This window comes from Phaethon lepturus, unplaced genomic scaffold, assembly GCF_000687285.1.
Source record: "Phaethon lepturus isolate BGI_N335 unplaced genomic scaffold, ASM68728v1 scaffold7511, whole genome shotgun sequence".
Classification (NCBI taxonomy): Eukaryota; Metazoa; Chordata; class Aves; order Phaethontiformes; family Phaethontidae; genus Phaethon; species Phaethon lepturus.
In genome coordinates this window covers 303-16,998 of record NW_010516893.1, presented here as the reverse complement: position 1 = coordinate 16,998, position 16,696 = coordinate 303, and the positions used below count along the sequence as shown (strand labels likewise).

At 49.4% G+C, this 16,696-nt stretch overlaps 1 protein-coding gene across 1 annotated transcript in view; it reads right to left on the bottom strand.

Annotated features, from left to right (window-relative positions):
• Positions 1–11,019, bottom strand: part of ATL1 (atlastin GTPase 1) — a gene marked incomplete at its 5' end in the record, with an annotated part of 22,502 nt that extends 11,483 nt beyond the window's left edge. Inside the window, 6 exons of the mRNA XM_010296207.1 lie at positions 3,934–3,990; positions 5,872–5,922; positions 6,671–6,775; positions 7,603–7,737; positions 8,100–8,347; positions 10,929–11,019. Of these exons, the coding sequence (XP_010294509.1) occupies positions 3,934–3,990; positions 5,872–5,922; positions 6,671–6,775; positions 7,603–7,737; positions 8,100–8,347; positions 10,929–11,019 (687 nt within the window). The remainder of the gene's footprint in view (positions 1–3,933; positions 3,991–5,871; positions 5,923–6,670; positions 6,776–7,602; positions 7,738–8,099; positions 8,348–10,928) is intronic.
• Between the last annotated feature and the right edge of the window lie 5,677 nt (positions 11,020–16,696).

Here is a 16,696-nt window from a genome sequence, read left to right as displayed (position 1 = left end):
AGGGAGCTCAGGGCCTCCTTCCCCACTGCCACCGCTCACAGCAGCCGATGGCGCTCAGCCGTCGGAGCCCGCAGCGGGGGCAGGACCCCTCGGCACCCTCGCCCCCACCCTCGTGCCGCAAGGTCCGGCCCCGAGTCTGTGCCCAGCTCCAGCAGCACCTTGTGCCTTTACTGGTGGAAATCCCCCTCTGTGCAGGGCCGCCCCCGCGTGGCGCTGAGACCGCGCAGACTTGCTGCACGTGTGGCTGTCCCCTCGTAAGGGGAAGGAGGGAGCAAACCCAGGACTGCTGTATGGGTCTGCTGGGTGGCAGTTTGATTCCCTAGCTTGAAGAATAGCATCAATCATTTAAACTGCAAAGCAAGAAAGGGATTTTTGCTAACCAGGACAAAAGGCAACGAGCTCCCTAATTCCAGCCGCATTTAGCTCCATCCTATGGGAATTTTACAGGCTCATTTTTTCAGCCTTTTTCACTGGGCAGCCTTCCAGACAGACTTTTAATGAGAAGCAGATGCAGGATAACGAGGGTGAATAAGAAATCACTGGCTTTTGTAATCTTTATTGAGGCACTCGAAGTTCCTATGCAATAAATAAGTAAGTACCAGTACAGTCAACTTTTAATCTTTAAAAATAAAAACGTTTTCAGAAAAAAATCCTGTCTCCAGTGTCTCATATGCAAAGGACCTACGTCCTGTGTAATGAATACCCAGTTTGGAGGGGGAAACCCTGAACGCCGAAGCCCAGGAGGGGCTGGCAGGGCTTGCCAGGGTTTCTTTCATGCACATGAATAAGCAGGTCAGCAAGTGGAATCCATTTCGTTGGAATTTCCCTAAAAATTGTCTATGTTTAGAACAAAGATTTAATGGAGGCAGGGAAAATATTTCCTCTCCTTATTTCTCTTCCATAAAACATCAAGAAAAGGAGAAAAAAAAAAAAGAAGAGTGAGTTGGCCATTCCTAACTTCATGACAAGCCACAGCAACTGCACCCAGTTAGCCGTTTCAGGACACGCTGTTCTTTCTAAGACCATGAGATACTTAGGAGACATGTCCATGTTTAGGACTCTTCCACAAACACATTACGCATGCCCTGCACTGTTTGACTCCGGAATGATTCTCTTTTTTTCTTAAGCAGAAGTGTTCCAGCCGTGCCGTCTTTACCATGCCTCGGAGCCACCCTCAGCCCCTCCAGCCCAGCAAACTGCCAGGCACGGCGCGCAGCCTCTGCTAAGGCATCACGACCAGGAGCGGCGTCCGGCGAGGGCGCGTGCGGCGGCGCAGGCGGTTACGCTTCAGCGCAAGTGCGAGGACAGGCTGCCGAGAGGAGGGTGCCGGGGGGAAATGTTAATTTTCCACTGCCAAGTATTACTTCCCTTCCAGCAGGATCAATGCAACTGCCTCGCTATCGACACTTTCTCTGCACATCCTGCTTGGCAGCATTTTCCTATAGGACCTGTTTTCCAAAGCCTCCGTTAGAGATTTGTGAATTTTAAGGACAAAAGAGGTTCAGCTTGTTTGACTTACAGGCCTGGAACCTCACCCAAGAACCTCAAGCTGTAGACTCTCTGCTGCAGAGCGAGCTGTCTCCACTCGATGCCTGCAGCTACCAGAGAAGACCCCGCATCTCTCGTTAAGCCACCCTAACCATTAAATTGCCCCCTCATTAACAGCGTCCTCCTCGTTGCTATTCTGACTTTGTCCAGTCTCAGCTGCAGACACTGAGCTGCACGCTGCCTCGTCTCCCCACCAGAAAAGGAGTTTATTTACCATCGCCCTTCTCCTGCTTTCTAATTACAACGCTTGGCTGTCTTTAGAAACGTGCTTTGCGGGCACAAGCCCACTTTGCCATGTGGACAGGAGCTCCCCATTGCTTACCTGGCCACGTCACCATCGATCCTTCTACCAAATTTTATCACGTCCCCAAGGGTCACCACCAGTCGTTTGATATTTTTCCCCAGACCATTAATGAAGATGCCAGTGAATCACAGAGGCCCTGGGGGGGCCCCCAAGGAAACACTTCTGAAAGATGATGATTCCCTATTGAAATTAGATCAGCGTGCTCTGTCATCTATCAGTTAATGAGTTTTTAATCCATTTACAATGGATTAAACCAGACAATGCTGACTTGGTATGTTGTTCACTTGCTTTTAATCAGCATCGTAGGGAGATAAGGCTTCCAGAAGGCAACACACCATGGTGATAGTTACCTCTGTCAGCCGAACTCGTGGTCTTTTAAAAATTGATAATGGGATTGTTTGCAAGTCTTGCTATCCACAAAACTGTGTGACTTGACAGCAATTACGGTCTTTGGTAAAATCAGAGCCTATTATCCAGTCCTAATGACTTAAGCATATTTAAAAGCTTCCCCTTATAGCCTCCTTTTTACTGGTGGGAATAACAAGTATTTCACTTTCACTGAAATATTTGGCTACATTACCCCAATAGCTTTTAAATAAGGAACAGGAGTATTTATTTAATGTCTGGCTTTTTTCTGTACCATGTTACAATTTTCTCCTAGCTCTTGCTACTATAAGTCATATATTTTTACTAGTAGTTTTCACATTATTAGTCATTCACGCATGCCAGCATCCAATATACCCTCAAAGCTCCACAAAATCTCAATTTGTCCATTTGTTGTATTTTTTAACCTTTTAATTTTATTTCCACTTCCTGACCACAGACACCCTATAAACCCCTGAGGCCTTCCAGGATGGTGGTGAGAACAGCAATTCTCTTTTTATGTTGGAAGGCAAAAGTAAAATAACTGTAACCCATTCCCAATTACTATTTGTGTTTTTACAGCATGTTTTGCTCTCTTCTGTTTTCCACTTTGGGAAGCTCACAAACTCCCATCCAGCTACCACCTAACCTATGGTGGATGCCAGCTGGAAGCTGCACCAAGCCATTGGGACGGCCAAAGAGCGTCTGATTAACGGAACAACTTGTACAGGATAAGGCTAAAGCCCCACAGAAGGTGTTTTCCTTCTGTTTACCACCCTGATCATGCAAGGAGCCTGACAGCTCCACAAGCGGCGTAAGGACCTCACAGCATCACTCCCTCCCATCGCCTTAGCCCCGCTCCCTGCCTTACACCTGGTCCCACAGCCCCCCCGAGAGCTTTGAAACCTCTTCAACCACCTTCCCAGCCTCCCAGGTGCACAGGATTCGGTTGTGGCCGTGATCAAAAGCCATATGAAATCACTACCTGATCTGTTAAAGGACTGGAGCTTCAGTGAGCTGCCACAGCCATGTCATGGGTTCCTTCTGCCCCCCCACCTTCTGCTTTGTCTCTTTTTGTTCATACTCACTTTCCTACTGGAAGGGGCTGTCACAGCCCACCATCCTCCCAGCTGCTCACGCTCTGGTGTCCAAAGCAAGCTCTTGTCTGCCCGACACTCTCCCTTTTTTGAATGCCAGCTTTTCACAGGTTGGGAAGCAGCAGGGTGAACAGATGTCCCTTATTTGAAGTTAAAACCCCACTTAAACTGAGCCTTCCCACAGCTCTGCTGTCACTTGCGAGAGCTCTGATCTAATCCCCGTCCTTTCATTTCGCCAGGAGCAGGGATTCCCAGGGCAGGCGGGTTCAAACCTCTCAGAGCGAAGGCTGGGCAGGATCCCCAGGAAAGACGGCATGACAAACCTGCTGCAAAGCCTGACTGCTTTCCAAGCCTGGCAGGACATCTGGCAGGACAGGGCAGAGCTCTCAGGATGCCAAGGGTTCAGAGAGGAAAGAAAGAGGGATGTTGGATGTATTTGGAAGCCTCTTCGGGGGCAAGGAAGCGCAAAGCCTTTCCTTCACAGCTGAGCCACTCCCCAGGCACCTCCACCTCCTCCCCGTCCTGCAAACTGCAGTGACACCTCGTGGTGAAGCCAACCGGCTTGGGGCCAAGCCACCTCTGGTAGAGGGGACATGCCCTGGCCAGGACCCTCGGACTCACCTGGAAAGGTTTCAGGAACGTCTCCTCCATGGCCAGCCGGCCGTACTCAGTGAAAAGCTGGAAAGAGAAGCAAAGAACAACAGGACTGTTAGCTTCCCAGTCTGCACGGACACACAGACGGCTGTGGGTCACCGGCACAGCAGCAAGGGACGGTTGTTGACTCGGGGCTAACAGCACCATTTGCAGAGCTGGGGCAGAAACTGGCTGGCTGTTGCTTTCAGTTCACATCTGAGAGGCACATGGAGCTGTTACAATCACCGTGGTGAGCCCTCACGTGAAAAGATATCAGCCTGGTATTTTTGGCTGCCAAATCTGTGAAGAATGGCTCAAATCAGCTGCTTGCTGTTGCTTTCATACCAACCAGAAACTTCACATGCTACAGGGGACTTGCTGGAGCCCCGCTTTCTTTAAACACTCCAAAAGAAGCGGAAATTAATTCAGAAATAAGTACTTTCCCTGCAAACCCCCACTGTGCAAAGACTGCAAGATCAGCCTACCAGCCAGATTTGAAGGCTCTCCAGTCTCTCTGGACTGTAATTTCTAACTGAAGGCACAATAATGTATTTCACAGATGCCTATAAATGGGTCAACATGTTAAACAATAAGGGCTTAAAATCCGAACTGAAAAATCAGAGTTGCCTTGGATAAGTTCAATGTTAAAAAGGCGTTATTTTAAAAAATATTTACTGAGTGAAATTATATCAAACTCTTCAAATGCTGATTTTTCCAGCTGGACTTTTGCTTTTCTTTCCTTTTTCTTAAGCTCCTGGAAAGACCTACCTAACCAAACAATCAACCACCTAAACAGAAGAGAAAGCTAGAGGTAACACCAGGAAACGGGCAGGACACACGTGCCACAAAAATCCTATTAGCTGCTTATGTCCAACAGTCAGGGCTGGTAATTACCCTTAGGGGTCACTTGCACTGAGCCAGTACCGGATGTCTATATCCAGGCTTATAAAAATTTCTTTGGGCTTCTCCTAACAACCCAAAGATCCCGTCCTACAGCATGAACAGTGCAACTTCTACCTTCAGCTTCCCCATCACCTAAGTCAAACGAGCACTTTTACTGCCCCTACTCATGGAGCAGCGGACGGATGCTTGCAGCAGCAGGAGTACAGCCAATATATGGTTAACTACCCTGGATCCCTCCCTATTACCAGCCACTTTAGCCCCTTGCTGCAAGTCATTGCATGTTTCCAGCCCCATGGGTCAGTCCTGGCCTCTGACAGGACTTGCTCCTCAAGGAACCCCAGTATAATCCCATGGAAAGACACACAGGCCAACATGAGCTGTATCCAAACTGTTCTTGGAAGATTTGTGATGGGTGCTCCACACCGAGATGGTCTGTGATGGTCTCTACCCTACGCAGTCTGTTTGATGCTCCTCTAACCTCACCATTATGAAGTCAACTTAACTCTCTCTCGCTGCAGCACCACCCATGACAACTTGTCCCGTGCACTGTGGACATAAGAGATACAGCTCCCGACTTTGTAGCAACCTCATACACAGCTGAAGACCATCACCGCCTCCCCTCTCGGCCACTTTTGTCTCGACTTAACAGCCTTGGTTCCTTCAGCCTCTCTGTGCCCTCCAGACACCCACTGCAGCACGAAGCACAGCTGTGGGCCATTTCCAGCTCCACAGGTGATCAGCCTTGAGGAAGGCACACGTCCCAGAGACAGGAACGGTCCCTCTGGGCAAGTGTCCCACTGACTGCCCTGCCAAAGGATCCAGGCCCCCAAGAAGCCACGCTATGAGAGCGTAGGCAAGACAGGTTTCAACCCAAGGGGCTGTTCCCCCATGCCCATGAACCGATATGAGAGCTGGGAAACTGAAAAACCCTTTTGTGGCTCCAAATGTAAAAATGCCTTCCCAGAGCGCAGAGTGTAATACAGGCACCCCAGTGCTACAGAGCAGCAGGGACAAGGGTCTTACCTGCAAGTGCTGCAGATCATCCTCCTGCACATTCTGGGACAAGTTATAAACCTGCATTTAAAAACAAAAACTTCAGAGCACTCAGAATGGCCTGTCCTTCGGGCCAACATGTGGGCCAGTGTGGTTAAAGCCTACAACATGACCATGGGGACACAGCCGAAGTCCCAGCTGGCCCATGGTGCTGGTACAAGAGAGGCCCCAAGCACAGCTGTACAGCTGGACAGACTCACACTGTCAGGCAGACAGGCACTGCCGCTCCCTGTGCAGCAAAACACTCCAGCATGGGAGCACCAGGGGCTGTCATGCGCCAGCCTGGAAGCCTGTCAGGTCCAAATAATGTTCCTTCTTCTCCTCCATTTTTATGATGTGCTGAGCTCTGTACCAAGACACAGTTTCCACCCCTTTCATGCTGTCCTCCAAGAGCAAAGGCCGGCAGGTAGGAAGGGAAGCCCTAACAGGCTATGCAGTGACTGGTGCGTGAACACCTCCAGCCTAGAGGTTTCTCCAGCAGCAGAGTCGAAAGCACACCCAGTTCTCCATACTAAGGTCCTCTTTGGTAGCTGGAGGCAAAGGGGTGCATCTGCTGCTGGCCCTGCTTGTGGGGTGAGATGAGGAGATGAGACTGTTCCCTGCAACAATGGAGTCGTGTATGAATCCTGCACTCAGTGCAGCCAAGATGATGGCCTTTGTCTCTTCCACCAAAGGCCCTGGCTAGCTGCTGAGTTAGGCTGGTGCCAAGCTACTGGGTTTTTGCCACCACCTTCTAGGAACTGACTCCTGGAGACATCCCCCTTCTTACCTGTATCGAGCTGATCATTGTGCTAAGGGCAAACACGGTGGCCGAATCCCGCAGGGTGGACTGGCTGTCAAAGGTCCCCTGCGTGTCCATCAGCAACACTGCAACCTGAGAGGCAGAGAGCTCCACGTCAGCTTGGATGCACCCGTTCAGCAAAATCACTCTCACATGCCAAAGGGGTGAGGGAGTGAATATCAGCTGCATCGTTGTGCTGGGAATCTCACCGCTTCTGCCTCAGACCTATAATTGGTGGAGGACAAAGGAAAAGAGCAGACCCAGTCCCTCTTGACGGCGTGATGACCCCAGCAGGCAGCAAAATGAATGCTATGCAACGCAGAGGAGGGAGCTGCTTTGCTCCTGAAATACTCGTCGTCAGTGCAGATGGGTCTTTTCCGGAGTCTGCATTAGCTTCATGTCACAGAAGCCAAACAAGGCAGCGTATCACACCTCCTTAACCCAAAACACATTCAGCCAGTATTAGAAATTACACCATGAATAATTCAGTGTCACTTTGGTGTTGGGCTCTTCGTTGAAGAGTAGATAAATACAGAAATTCCTGCCTATAAGTTGAATTTGCAGGATGCCCCAAAATCCAGTTTGCATTTTGTTTGACCACCCTAAATGAAGACACTCCATTTTACAGTTACTGCTCTAGGAAAGGGGAGTAGTTTGCAAGGTCCTCAGATTCAAGATCCCTGGGAATAGCAGAGAAATAAACTCGGGGATGCCCAGAGTTCGACGGACACCTAGACATCATATCAACTCACTGCATTAAACCCATTCATGCTAAATTAGGGATATGCTATTTGAAGACCTTCTCTAAACTTGCACAGGCATTTAAGGCACATAAGACAAGGCAGGAGAATCTTACCAAAGCTGGATGAGAAAAATGAGCTGACCAGCAAGAGACAACTATGCAAAAGAGAAGCACATACCTTTTTACCATCAGGCTTGTCCACCAGGAAAACCTCGCTCCATATCTGAATGCCGGTCGTCTCCCGCTCAGAGCCTCCCCTCCAGGAGAAACCAGTCAGAGGCTCATTGTAATCTCCAACCCAGTCCACTGCTTCCTGTAAGTAGGAACAGAAGAAGCTGCTAGAGTTCTCATCTCACTTTGGTTTTGCACTTTTCCTCTGTGCTGCCTCCACCCCAGTGCTGGAAGGGGGCAGGCCCTGTAAGAGGGGTTTCCTACAGGGCAGCAAATGTGAACATCTCTGCTCCAAAATCAAGAGTCCACTAGAGACTCACTGGTGCACAGGGCTGTGGAAAGATCTGCTCTATTTTATTTTGTGAAGCTCCTGCTAATGAGAGGCTTGAGCATTCCTTAGAGCACCAAGCCAGTGTCCTGTCCAGCTCATCCCTGGGCAGTACATGGGAGCAATGAGCAGCAGCACCATACCCCTGGGAAGAGCCACCTGAGCTGGAGCCATACCTTATTGTACATGTACCGCAGCATGAAGTCCATCAGGAATGATTTTCCTTTTCTAAAAGCTCCAGCAACGGACACAGCCACGACCTCTTTATCTCTGACAGCTTCCGAGAGGAGAATGCGGTTCAATGCAGCTTCATCCAGTTCAAAGGAATGGTCATCTTTGACAATGAGGACTTGCACTGGTCCTGCTTTCCTCACGGACTCCTCCTCTTCTGAGCTCCACTCATAAGTCTTCTCTGCAAAACTACCTGCGTAAACAAGTAAAACAAGAGCTGCCAGGTTCCTTCTTCTGCGAAGTGCAGAATCACAGACAGCAGGGCTGGGCAGGACAGTAGCAGGCCAGCTAGCCCAAATATCCATCCCAAAACAGCATCGTTCAGAGCAGATGTCTGTTGACCATCTCAATGGAGACTCCACGCCACTTTGGGGCCATCTGTCCGCATGCTCCCCGCAGGCACAGAGTTCCCTGCTGGAATCTCCCTTGACGAAACACACCCATTACTTTTTGTTGTACAAGAGTTGAAACGGAGAACAGATCACTCTCTTCTTGCCTGCAACAGCTTCTTACATACACAAAGACTGCCATAACACCTCCCTTAGCTTTTTCTCTACTAGAAAAGCAACGTCCAAGCCCCCAGATCACCCCTCGCTACCACATCGTGTAGCCATCTGACTGCTCTCCCCACCAGGTCCTTCCCAAAGGCTGTCTCAAAAAATGGATGCAGCAGTCAAGCTGAGGTGTCTTAAGTACTTCATGTCTCTATCAAAGGACGCTGCCTTTGTGCATCCTGTGCGACGGCTGTTTCTGTAGCAACAGCAGAGTCCTGCTCCATCTGCAGTCTGCACTAGTGCTCGAAGTGTAATCTGCTGCTTCTGCCATCAACCTCATCGACAGCCTCCCCAGAGACAGCCCCAGCAGCAACCAGGCCACGAAGACACATGCCCATCCTGATAAAAGCCACTTCTTCACTCCCAAGTGGAAAGCACACGCAAAGCACAGGCACTGCTCACTTTCCCACTTCGAAATGGCAAGGCTCCCTGCGGAGCTGCTCCCCGGCGCAGAGGCGAGCGCGGCCCAGGCTGCGTAGCGTTCATACAGCCTTACAAAAGGGTCTCACCTCCCCGCCGGGACAGGGGAGAAGTGACGATTGGAGGGGACGGGCAGGGACGCAGCGTTCGGCCACTGCATCCACGCTCAGCAATGCAGCCTGCCAGACAGATACGTATCCCCGGCGTGATCCTCCAGGCCACCGCAGCCAAGACGATTACAGCTTTTAACGGCCTCACGGTCCGTTTCGGCTGCTTGGTGTACCTGCCGCAATATGGGAGACGGATGCGTTTTAAGACCCATCATCCACAAACACTGCAGCCCTGGGCTTTGCAAAGAGCAGGCCAGCTCCTGTAATTTTCCTTTCGTTGTCTCCAAACTTCCCAGCACAGGAAACAGATGCTGAAGGTGATTAATCATGCCAGTCAGCTCACCTACAGCCACGTGAAATCTCCTCGCCGGCAAGGAAGGGAGCATGCGATGGAAAGTTCCCCCACAGTCCTACAAAAATTTCCCGGTTCATTGGCTCAGGCTGCAACTTTCCAAACACAGTAGCCTCAAGCTAAACCTCCCCAGTCTCCGTTTCAGACTCTGACCTCGGGACCCAGTTTTCAGCCGGTCTCAGTTGTTTCACAGCACAAGGACTATGTGTGCACAGGCTAAAAGGCAAGCTATAAATACCAAGAGGAATAGGGTTTGCCCATTCTGGGCCTCTTTATAAAGAAGCCTCCAGCAGCAACTTTGCATTTTGAATAACAGCAGTGCTTTTGTACGAGTTTCTGATTTCCTATGATCCTGCAATGAAATATCAGGATCATTAAGCCTGGTTGCTAGGGGATTTCTGGTGGCTCTCGGACATATACTACGAGCTTTCTTTGCTCACAGTTGAAAGACAAAGATCTTTTCTTCCCAATGTTTGGGGGTTTTTTAGCAAAACAAAAGTCCTAAACGCTCTGAAAAGCTAGATTCTGCACCAGACTGCAGCAACCGAGACCAGCAGCACCAAACTCTCTTCAAACACCAGCCCCTGCCCCACGTCACTGCTTCGAGGCTTCCAGGAAAAAAAAACCTTCTCATTTCAAATACACAGACCTAGGATCCAGGCACACATTGCCAAATGACTTGAAAAATTAAGGTCTCCGAGAGCAGTCAAGAGTTCTTGCTGCACACACCAAACACTGTTTCCAGCATCAAGATCTTCCCAACACGTAAGTATGGATGGGTGCCAAAGGGCCACAGGCTCGCATGATCTTTTTAAGCACTGCCATGCTCCAAGTGGCATATAAAGCCTACAACAGGAAATACCTCCTCTCCCGTGGCGTTTCCCCAACGCCCTGCTCAGCTAACTGAGTCCAGTTTTTTTTTTCTTTTTACAGCTGCACAGAACAGACAGCGGAGAGATTCTTGTATAGGATGTGGCTCATGGCAGAGGCGGGAAAAAATGTGCAAATTGAATTAAATCTAAACATTTCTGACTCTAGCCTTCCGGGGCGCAGATGAAGTAGCTGTGCCACCTCCCCAGACGAGACAAGTCCTACCTCCAGGCACACAGAGGGTGAGGGGGACCAGCACTTTACTCGTCCCACACTTGCAGTAACGGGAGCTGCAGCCAGAACGCCCAGCTGGGTACCAGGATGGGCACAAACCCTGCTGTCAGGGGCATCAAGCACAGGGAAGAGCAGCACGGCAGCCCCCAGCTCAGACAGAATGGACTGCCAGTCCTGGTCAAGGGTCCAAGCACCATGCCAGGGGAGCGAGGAGAGACCCTTCCATCCTGCTACCTGAGGGACAGTTGGGGCCAGATTCCCTCTCCTGCTGCTGCCGGTGCCTGGACGGGATCTCCAAGGTTTTCCTCTCCCTCCAGTTCAGCTCCTGGAAAGAGTGACAACCCGTAGAGAGGAGAAGATATTGTGTTGTCCCTTCAAAACATCAGCATCTGTAAGGAGGTGGGTTTTTTCAGCAGATATTGACAAATTTAGGGAGAGTGTCTCCAGACACAGGTGCAAGTCCAAAGGGGCCATGGTCTCCTAGGGGATGTCCTTGCTTCCATGACCCAAACACCAGGAAAGCCAGGCTGTTTGCACCACACGGGGGCAAAATACAAAGTATTAAGAGCAGGGTATGTTGATTTCCCAGTTCGTTGGAGATATCAGGAGAAAAGGCATTATATTAAATTAAGCAGGTCTCTGAACTAATTTCAGCGCTGTTATCTCTGCTTCTTTCACACATGCTATCTGCAGACAAAACTGTCTTTCATATTTATTTCCATGTGATGAAACTTCCATGTTCTGTTTATTAGATTACCTGCTGCATTGGAGAGCCAGAAATTATCTTATAAGATGGCTGCACACTACTGGTAATCAATTGTTTTAATTGGCCTTTCCAGCATAAATTAGTTATCTGCTTTGAAGGAAGTTGAACCTGGCAATGGCAAAACATCATCTGGCCAAAATGGAAAGGAATAAGAATTTCCTAAACACACTCTTGTTTTTTACTCATTTTCTAACTTGACTCCTCCTTTCTGTCGGCCCTCTCCTGGTGCCTTGCAATTACGTCAATTCTCAAGCTGCTCATTCAGAAATTGCCAGGATACAGTTCTCTTTCCCCATTTCTTAACAGCTCATTTCCATGACTCTAAAGAGGGGCGGAATCCACGTCTCTTTTCCACATGGTGATTCAAAGTGGAAAGGTGAAGGAGATCAAAATTTGCATTCATACTTACTGAGCTGTCAGACAGCAGCAAGGAAATGGCCCGATTCATGCAGAGCGCGTACAGGACATACTGTTCACTTTTTATTAGAGTATAAGGAAAAGATAAAGTGTTCTTCAACTTATTTTTGGTTAAAATTAAGTAAATTAAAGCAGCATATTTCATGTTGCGCCTGTGTACAGACTGACAGCTGATGTCTAATGTATTTAAGCTCCTACAGAAAAATAAATTACATGTCACTGATTATGCAACATACCTTTGGTGAGCACTTGCTTAAGCCTGTTCTTCCTTAGCTACAGAAGAACAGGTCACAGAAATGCTGACTGCTTTCCACAGACCAACTAATAAAGACAGCTTTTTCCTTAAATGAGCTTGCACAATAAATACACTTCATTCCAGAGAACGAAATGCAGCCGTGACCCATTGCATCATCTGTGCAAACACAGGCTGCCTAACCAGACCCTGAGAAAGCCAATTTGCCAGCCCTGCTCTTGTGCTCTCTTGGGTCCCAGGAGCCTTACCTATCCAAGCACTGCCCATGAAAAGCAGGGGCTGCAACCCGGGCCCTGATTCCCCCCACTAAAATACACACATGTCACACGGTGCTGCCATTCTGAGGGTATTTGAACCAAGTTACTTTACTGCATGGAAAAAGAGAAACTACCAAGAAAAGAAAACAGAGGCTTGATGAGAAGCTTTAACTTGTTGTTATTTCCCTGGAATGGAGCATCCCTGCATTGACCGTGTTAGGTTGCTTATCAGCAGCCCTCTAGGGATTAATTTGATCAGCAGCGATAGCTGTGCGGATCCTTTCTGAAGCTCTGTTCACCCCAGCTGTTTACATTACAAACATATCACAGTGCCACCAACGACACCATGAGCCAAGCACTGAACAGACCCTACAGTCAGGCTTGATCCCTCTGCACGTTCTCCAGAAAGCCTGAGCTTCCAGGAAGCTTATCTGCCCTCCGCAAACGGCACTGGCAAAGACAGACATCTCTCTTCAAGCTGCGGTCTCCCTTGCACTTATCACATTCAGCATGGCTGCTGCTGTGACACGAGTTCTGCTTGCTCTATTCATGCTGAACTACCTCCGCCACACGACAAGCGGCCAACGAACATCATCACGGCTCTGAGGAGGCCGGGAAAGGCACCATCGCTTTCAGCATGCACCAGGCATCCTCTCCTTCTCTCCGAGACAGGCTTGCGCAGAGCTCTGCATCTTCTCCAGCTAATGAGGGGAAAACGAGAAACAAAACATTGAAGCAACGCGTACATATTGGACAGGCAGGGCAGAGGGGATGTTGTAGAGCAATAATCTCTATCGATCCTGCACAAAGGATCAGATGGGATCCTGCACAAAGGATGCATGGCAGGGCGCAGCTGCATCCCGAAGCGCTGAGACTGCCGCAGGAGCCAGGCCTGGACAGCTATGAGTTAGCAAATTCCCTCAGCGCAGGGCTGCCATAAGGTGTCTAGACTGAGGTGCTCCTGGGAGACAGTGTCTTCGAGAGGACGAAGCAGGGAAGCCTGGCTGGGTAAAGCCCTCTCCTACGCCCACCACTGCTCTGCAATCCTGCACTGTGCTCTCCAAGGGTGCCTAGCCAGCAGGTCAGAAAGCCTCCTGAGCTGGCTTTAACACCACACACACGTTCACCACCCCTTTCTGTATCCTACCTGCACCTCCTACACCCAGGGCACGGCCGACACACAGCCACACAACCCTCCCTCCACCCTGCTCACACCTCTGCTGGGATTTGTGACACCCCCACGGAGTCAGAGGATCCCAGACCTGGGGAGGGGAAACGCCAGGCAGTAGCCATCAGTAGCACCCACTAAGCAGAGCCACCGAGGCCCCCTCAAGTGGCACACGTGCACAGGTACCTCCCCGGGGCCCCAGCCCTGCTCGCTGCCTGAGGCTGGTGGTCTGGGAAACGCAGCAGTGATTGGGAAGGCAGAGCCAGACCTTCTCGTGCCCGAGTGGGACAACACTTGCACCTCCCCAAACTGGAGGTACAGATGCAATCACAGCTCTGTCATGAGCCAAGGTGCAAAGCAGGCTCTTGATACCTGTGGAAATGATGGATAAATGACACAGCCCGTGACGGACATCACCCAGGGAGCTGCAGTGAATTGCTTAGAAACAAGTGAAGACGACTGCCATGTAAAAAAGTAGCCGTATACTTTGGTAAGCAAGTATGGCAGGTAAAAGGCCTCACTTGGTAGTCATTTGGGGTCTTGTTTTGAGATCTCAAGCTACCTCCTCTGAAGCTGGGGTGAACTCTTCTACCCCAGCTGCACTGCAGTGTTAACACCTCTGCCCAATGCAATCTGCACTCCCACGTGCTCCTGGCGAGCACCCCACTTCTCTGCACCCCAGGAGGCTGGCAACAGGGAACTGAGTAGGGCAGCTACTGCTGCCAGGCTTGGTACCATCCTTTGCTTTTTTTGGAGTGGTGGTAAGATGTAGAGTGCACTTTCTTCCCGTCAGCCCCGAGACACCCAGCTGGCAGCATAGCCACTTCAGCGAGAGCGTGGCCAACTCAGCCCCTTTTCCCTTTGGCAGATGAAGCAAGGAGGCGAATGATTATGCTGGTAACACAAGTGGTTTGGGAGCTTCTTGCATAGAAGATTGCTGACAGAAACAAGATCTTGGATGATTACTGGCCACCAAACCTGTCTGTTACAACAGACACATCTCAAATGCCAAAGTCCAATGTGAAACTTTTTAACGACGACAGCTACTACCACTTACGTGAAGCTACAGTGCCTTAGCTGGCTCTGGAACAGCAGCGATGCCTACCGCTGTGAAATTCCCAGGCTGAGATCATTATTAGCATGCTTCAGAGACACGGGCACACAACTACCTTGGGAAGAAAGCAGATCAGACAGAAGTTTTTCTACAAGTTTTTCAGGAAGCTTGAGGTCACGTTAGGCAGTTAGGTGGCTATGTCCATGCCAGTTCATATGCCAGGACGAGCTGATTCAAAGGCAAAGCGGGCATCTGCAACTGCCAAGCACAAAGAATTTCAGGAATACATCGGTGTAACCTACTAGAAGCCTTCATGGAGCTGGCTGGATTTCACCGTGCCAATCAGGACTTAGACTAACAATCTTTATTTTGGGAAAAGCAGGGTCCCTTACTCTTACTGCAGCTCCCTCAGCCATTCATCCAGCAACTAGCAGCAGTTGTGAGGTCTATGCACCACTTAGCACGTTCAGTGAGAGAGCCTTAAATGATGCATAGCCTTATGCTGACCTTCTGCCCAGGGCTAAATCCTGCGCTTGATGCATTACAAGTCCCCGCACGAGCTCCCGGGGATGTACGTGTGTGACAGTAACCCAGCTTTGATAGCTGACTGGAGGCAATTTCTTCTGGGTGCCATACACTCACTCACCCTAATTTGCTCTGTGACCTTTACAAAAAGCAAATTATTTTTATGAAACAAAGGAGAAGGGTTGCACTAAGCATTTGCCTGTTTTCAGAGTAACCAGAGAGTAACTAGGACAAAGTTTGATCCGTTTCAAAATAGCATAATATTTTTAATGACCCATAAGCCCATTTTTAGAGCACAGCAAGGACTTTCTGCCTTAGTTTGAGAGCTCAGATGGTAAAAGCCCAAGACTCCTCCTTTGCCAGCTAGGCTGAAAAACATAGCATGGGAAGAGTCACCCCACGGACTGATGTCACCAGACAATGCTGCAGTCACTGGATGCAAACACATCTTTCAGGGCAATGAGGTTCTGTTGTATAAACGCACACTTTTATTAAAGGAGGCTTTTTTTTCCCTAGTGAAAAATACAGGCATTTTGCTAATTTATCACCTGCAATGTCAACCAGCCTGGGAAAGTGCTGGGAAATCATGCTAGGAATATGTAAACCTCTGTGGAAGACAGGGTATGATTTTCACCTGTGGATGGGTTGCAGCAGAAGGCGGCTGATCCCACAGAGATCCACTTGGATCTGTGGATGATTCCAGACTCTTGCAAAACTTACAGAGAATCTAAGTGTTCAGCAAATCAGTGACACATCACATTTCACTTGAGTAAGGTTGAGCAGCATGTTTAGACCAAGGGATGTGCCTAATTGTCTTGCTGGAACAAGGCTCTGCTTTCCAAGATGATGTTTTCTCCATTTATATCCATTTCAGCATTATTTGCATTTTCTTGTCATGCTATCAAGATCTGACGGGAAAGCACCAGCACGTTTACATGTGTGCGATACTCAACACACACAGAGATGGAACTGACAGCTCTGTGAGACAAAGTTGAGAATGTCAACAGATTCACTGGGAAGTTCTCCCTCCAGTTTACCCAAGGGTCTAACGACCTTCGTCAAGAGTCACAGTTAAAAAAGACACTGATCGTTGCTCATTTTCTCCTTGCTCTCTTATAAAAAGACCACCACCCACTCCATCTACTCAAATCACACACGCCGTTATCTAAACCCTTCTGCAAACGCACCCCTCAACTGTTAATCGTTACCACGGAGAATACAACTCTCATCTATATAAATTAGGACGTAATTTGTGTATCTAAACATCACAGCTCAGCTCACCTGGTGTGCCTGACAAGACAGGAAGCACCGCATGCACGGATGAGTGAGTTCACATGGAATACAAGTCAGGGAAAACGACACGTTACGCTCCTCAGCAGCCTCAAATAACGGCAAACGGCTGTATAAAACCTCATTTTCTACAAAACGGGCAGCGCGTCGGCGAAAGCCAGTAAAGCGATAGTGCTGGCCGCAGCAGGCTTGGCCGCAGCCTTGGCTGGACACAGGGTCAAAGGCATCAGGAGCCCCTTCGCTTGTGCGGTGTAGCCCACCTGCGGGACCAG